General features: G+C 48.9%; 1 protein-coding gene across 1 annotated transcript; it reads right to left on the reverse strand.

Moving 5' to 3' along the window:
* Positions 1–1,965: 1,965 nt before the first annotated feature.
* On the reverse strand, positions 1,966–4,129 carry ID2 (inhibitor of DNA binding 2). Its single transcript, XM_059469326.1, has 3 exons — positions 3,704–4,129; positions 3,440–3,504; positions 1,966–2,766 (listed from the first exon to the last, which is right to left on the reverse strand). Exons 1-2 carry the CDS (start codon positions 4,049–4,051, stop codon positions 3,448–3,450), a joined length of 405 nt encoding a protein of 134 aa, XP_059325309.1. The 5' UTR covers positions 4,052–4,129; the 3' UTR covers positions 1,966–2,766; positions 3,440–3,447.
* Between the last annotated feature and the right edge of the window lie 489 nt (positions 4,130–4,618).

A 4,618-nucleotide genomic window follows, 5' to 3' on the forward strand; every position in this document is an offset into this window, starting at 1 on the left:
GCGAATCTCTAAGCGAGGATCTAGTTTAAGCCCCAGTTCTGATTCTAGGATTGCATTGTCAAGTCGAGGAATTAGTTAATTCTGAAAGAGGAGAAATGTTTTCCTTTCTTAATTTACATTTTTAAAAACATGTTTGTTTGTTTTCCTGCTCAGCTCCCCACGCCTTGTAAATTGTGAATTTCTATTTTGGCTGTGCATGATAAGGAAAATCGGTTTCATTCTACAAGTGTGTTAATCATCCTGTAGCTTAAAAATATCAAAGTGTAAACACCGTAGTTTCTAAAGGGGTTGATCTTAAAATAATTACAGTGATCTGACCATTGCAGCTCTTTAATTTTATAATATGAACTGAGGGTTTAAAGTGACTTACTGTTGTTTTGCCCCAAAATGAGCAGCAGGGTAAAAAAGTAGTTTTGACAGTGAAATTTGGTGGCGACTGCATTGGATTGTTACTGGCTTGGAAGATCTCAATACTCTGATTACAACCCCGAATGTGCTGCTGTTAAGAGTTGGGTAAAACACACACAGGAAAAAGAGCATTTCGGGGACTGAGGCGTGCTGATTTGCGGTAATCAGCGGTATTTCACTACTGGGCTGTCAGGGTTAAACGCTGATCGCACGGAGCTGGAACAAGCCCTGCGCTCCGGGCGCTGGGACAGTAGCGAGGTTCGGCCACAGGAGGCACAGGCGGTGTGCGCCGCACGGAGCTTTCCCTAATCCCTGCGGGCTGGGCACGGGAGATGCAGATCAGCTCCGTGTCCTTCCCTCCCCACCCCCCGGCCCGTCCCAGCTTCTGCTAACCCTTCTTGTCTTCTGATTGCATTGATCCGCTGAGAGGGCGCGCTTCTGCTCGGGCAGGGCCGCGTCAGTATTAAGAGATCAGAGCTGGCTTTCTCCCAGCCTACGTGAATGGATTTGGTGTCAAGGGCAAGGAAAGGCAGCTGCTGCTGCCCCAGAGCACCACCCACCCACCTGTTCGCCAGGGAAAGTGTTCCTGGCCCCAGGTGAGGCTCCTGCCTTTCACACTAAGAGTCCCCAGAGCACAGAAAGCCCAAACGCTCCCTCAGGCCCAGCGCCTGCCAGAGCTGAACTTACCCCAAGCACCAGGGAAGTTTCTTTCTTTCTTATTACAAGTGACTCTCTTAAATCCCCAAGTAGGACCCACAATTTAACTTCTCGTTTCAGGGAAGTTTATGCCTGCGCTTAAATTAGAATGTCATCTGATAAGGCACAGTTCCCACAACCACTGTCTTATGACAACTACACATATTTAATGAACAGTGGCTCCAGAGGGTACAGTAAGTGTCCCTGGAATAATAAGGGATATTGCATCGCTTCTGAGAGCAAAAGAAAAAGAAATAAACCGTTTCTGGCTTTCAGGAATTTAGATTCCTATTTCAAACTTAATTTAATTCTTATGGAGAGAGTCCCTGCAGGAGCAGCCAAAGTTTAATCAGTAACACAACAGCGATTTAAGTCAATTCTCAGTATCTTAGTCATATGGAGAAGCTGCTGCAACTGATTAGAAAGCCCATTTCATTGAAATATTGCATGGAGGCATGAAAATTCCAGTGAGGAAAGGCAACAGTCACTTCATCAGTTTAGATCCCATGTTAACGCATCACCAACTCTCACATTCAAAGCCTTTCCAGAGAAATTTAATAGTTGGGGCACTAATAACCACCCACAACCCTTAACTCTGAGTGATTATTCCAAGCACAAATTAACAGATCTGGGCCATTACTACCCCGAACTGAATCATGCTGAGGGGTGGGAGGGAAGAAAAAAGGCAATACTCTATGGGAATGCCTCAGGATTAACTGCTTTTGTACATTTCCAAGCACTTTTGTCAATAGCATCCCTTGTGTATCAAGTTCCTTTTCTCGTTCCTTTGATACTGTTTACAGGCAGATGACTTAGAAGACTGCAATATACACTCAAATAAGATTTTCCAAGTTACAAGAATTATTCACTTCAGGTAATTTTATTCTTTATAGTCTCTACATATTTGAATTTTTACTTCATAAATTCGTAACAATGTATAAGTATTAAAAAAAACAACAGAAACAACACAAATCAAAGCCAACAGTTGGTCCCCAAAGAATAAAGCAAGCAATCAGTTCAATAAACACACTTGATTTATTTTGTATAAAAAGGGTTAAGTTTACAACTAAACTTTTATAAAAAGTTTAGCATGATTAAGTACATCATTACACTTTTTGCAGAAATGTATATTTCTGCCACTATACAAGAAAACTCTAATTAAAGAGTTCACAAGGTTTCACTCATATATATATATTTATATATAAATATATACACAGCATTCAGTCTTAGGTTTGTGTCAAAAAGGTAATTTCTGACCACAGACTTTCCTAAAAAACTGAACACTAGATCCTTCCGGTACTCACGCTCCACCTTTGGAAAAAAAGGCAAAGTCTGCTTTAAAATGGGCAACTCCTTGTGAGATTTTTGTTTCGCTCCCCACGTTGGGAATAGTATATAAAGGAAGCCTTCCAACTAGGGAAAGGGTATTTAAGAGTCTCTTCATAAATAACTAGGTTCAGTCCAAGTTGAAAAATGGGGTGGGGATAAAGATCAATCTTGATTTTTTCTTCTTTATTCATTTTAAAAGTTCCTTGTACTTGAACGTGGATTTTCCCCTCCAGATACAGCTGAAAAATAAATTCAGCACCTCAAAAAAGAAAAAAAATCCTGTAGACATTTTCTTGTGCAAAAGGAAAAAAAAAAATCTCATCAGTGGAACACCTGCAAGAGATTGAAAAGAGGCATATTTAGGAGAATGCTAACAGGGCAGAGATCCGGACAGACTGGCGCCAGAGAGGAAGCCACAGTTTGAACATTTAACCAAACACTCAGAGATTGGGCAAACCCTGGCGTCCAGATGCAACACATACAAGCTCACACACTCGCTCTCAAGAGCACAAATTGAACATAAAAATAACATACACTCCAGGGAAAGGCTAGAAAGAGGATTCTCAGTCCAATCTTTATTTAGATCTCTGTAAACGCAATGCTCAGAGGCGCCAGTCTGCCTCTTAGAGCAATTATTTGATTAAAAGCAGTCACTTATTTAACTGATAACGCAGACAATCCCACATCACAGAATTCAAGGAATTGTGCCAAGATTCCCAACTTAATCAGTCACTTTGGCCCAGGAAGTTAAGGCTCCAAGAACAGATAAGAATTTGCATTAAGCAGCGAGCAGCATCAGAGGAGCCTGTGCTGCTGGGTGAACCTTAGCGACTCACACACACACTTAGGACCTCAAGACTCAGTTATTAGTCTCATTTCTTACTGATTATAAAGGCATCTCCTAATCAACTTTTAGGACCTATTTTTAGCACTTGCCATCACGCCCCCCATTGCCCCGGCAGGCAGTTTTTACCCGAAGTTTAGGGAAAAGGCGCACTGCACTCACCGTTTGATTCAGCCACAAAGTGCTTTGCTGTCGCTTGACATGAGCTCTGAGGGGAACTCGGACGCCTGCGAGAGAACAAGAGCAGGGTAAGGGCGAGGTGGCCGAGCACCCACAGGGAGGCCGGAGCAGATCGTCCCGGCTCCTGCGGCGGGAGAGGGAGCGCCCCGCGGCCGCTGTCACCGCCGCCCGCCCGCCCGCGCTGGGCACACGGAGCGCCGCCCCAGCTCCCGATGCGGCTCGGCGGCGAGCGGGGGACGCGCTTACCTGTAGCGAGAGGATGCTGATGTCCGTGTTGAGCGTGGTCAGGGGAGTTCTGGAGGAAGGGTTCTGCCCCGGTCTCTGGTGGTGCAGGCTGACGATGCTGGGGTGCGAGTCCAAGGCGATCTGCAGGTCCAGTATGTAGTCGATGACGTGCTGCAAGATTTCCATCTTGCTCACTTTCTTGTTCTGCGGGATGCTGGGCACCAGCTCCTTCAGCTTGGAGTAGCAGTCGTTCATATTGTACAGCAGACTCATGGGATCATCCACGGGGGTCTTGCTCCGGGAGATGCCCAGGTTGTGCTCCGAGAGGCCGGTTTTCCTGACGGACCGCACCGGGCTGAAGGCTTTCATGCTGGCAGGGCAGGCGGGAGGAGAGCGCGGTTCTGGCGTGCGGGCTGGAGCCTGAGGAACGCTCTGCTGCCGCTCTGGCGCTGCCGGAGCTCGCACTGAGGGCCAGCGCTGCGCGACCGCTTTTATACGGCGGCCGCCGCAGGGCCCGGCCCGCGCTCGCTGCCATTGGCGGCCGCCGGCACGTCCATCACCGCAGGGCGCCCTCACTGGTGGGGCCTTCCGCCCGGACAGCCAATGGCGGCGGGGGGCGTGGCCGCGCGCACAGCTGAGGGAGTAAATAGTGTGCGGGGCTACGCGGGCCCGCGCGGGGTCTCGGGCGGCAGCGCCGCGTTCCCGCCGGGCCCTCAGGCACCCCTCCAGGTACCTTGGCACCCCTCCGGCCCTCAGACAGCCTTTCGTGCCCACTGGCACCCCTTGGGCTGTCAGACACCCCTCCGTGCCCCCGGGCACCCCTCCTGTCCTCTCCCCGTCCGTGCCCGCTCCCTGCCCTCCTCCGCACCCCGGTGTCCCTAGTGTCTGCGCGGGCTCGGCCCGGTGTGCGGGGCTGGCGGCGCCCCGCCAGGGCCG

The sequence above is a fragment of the Ammospiza nelsoni genome, chromosome 3 (assembly GCF_027579445.1).
Source record: "Ammospiza nelsoni isolate bAmmNel1 chromosome 3, bAmmNel1.pri, whole genome shotgun sequence".
Classification (NCBI taxonomy): Eukaryota; Metazoa; Chordata; class Aves; order Passeriformes; family Passerellidae; genus Ammospiza; species Ammospiza nelsoni.

Bases quoted from the DNA above. Each gene is read 5' to 3' on its own strand.
- ID2 (XM_059469326.1), bottom strand. From the start codon at position 4,051: ATGAAAGCCTTCAGCCCGGTGCGGTCCGTCAGGAAAACCGGCCTCTCG. The intron at 3,505-3,703 runs GTAAGCGCGTCC...GTTCTCTCGCAG, and splicing joins TCAGCATCCTCTCGCTACAG to GCGTCCGAGTTCCCCTCAGA.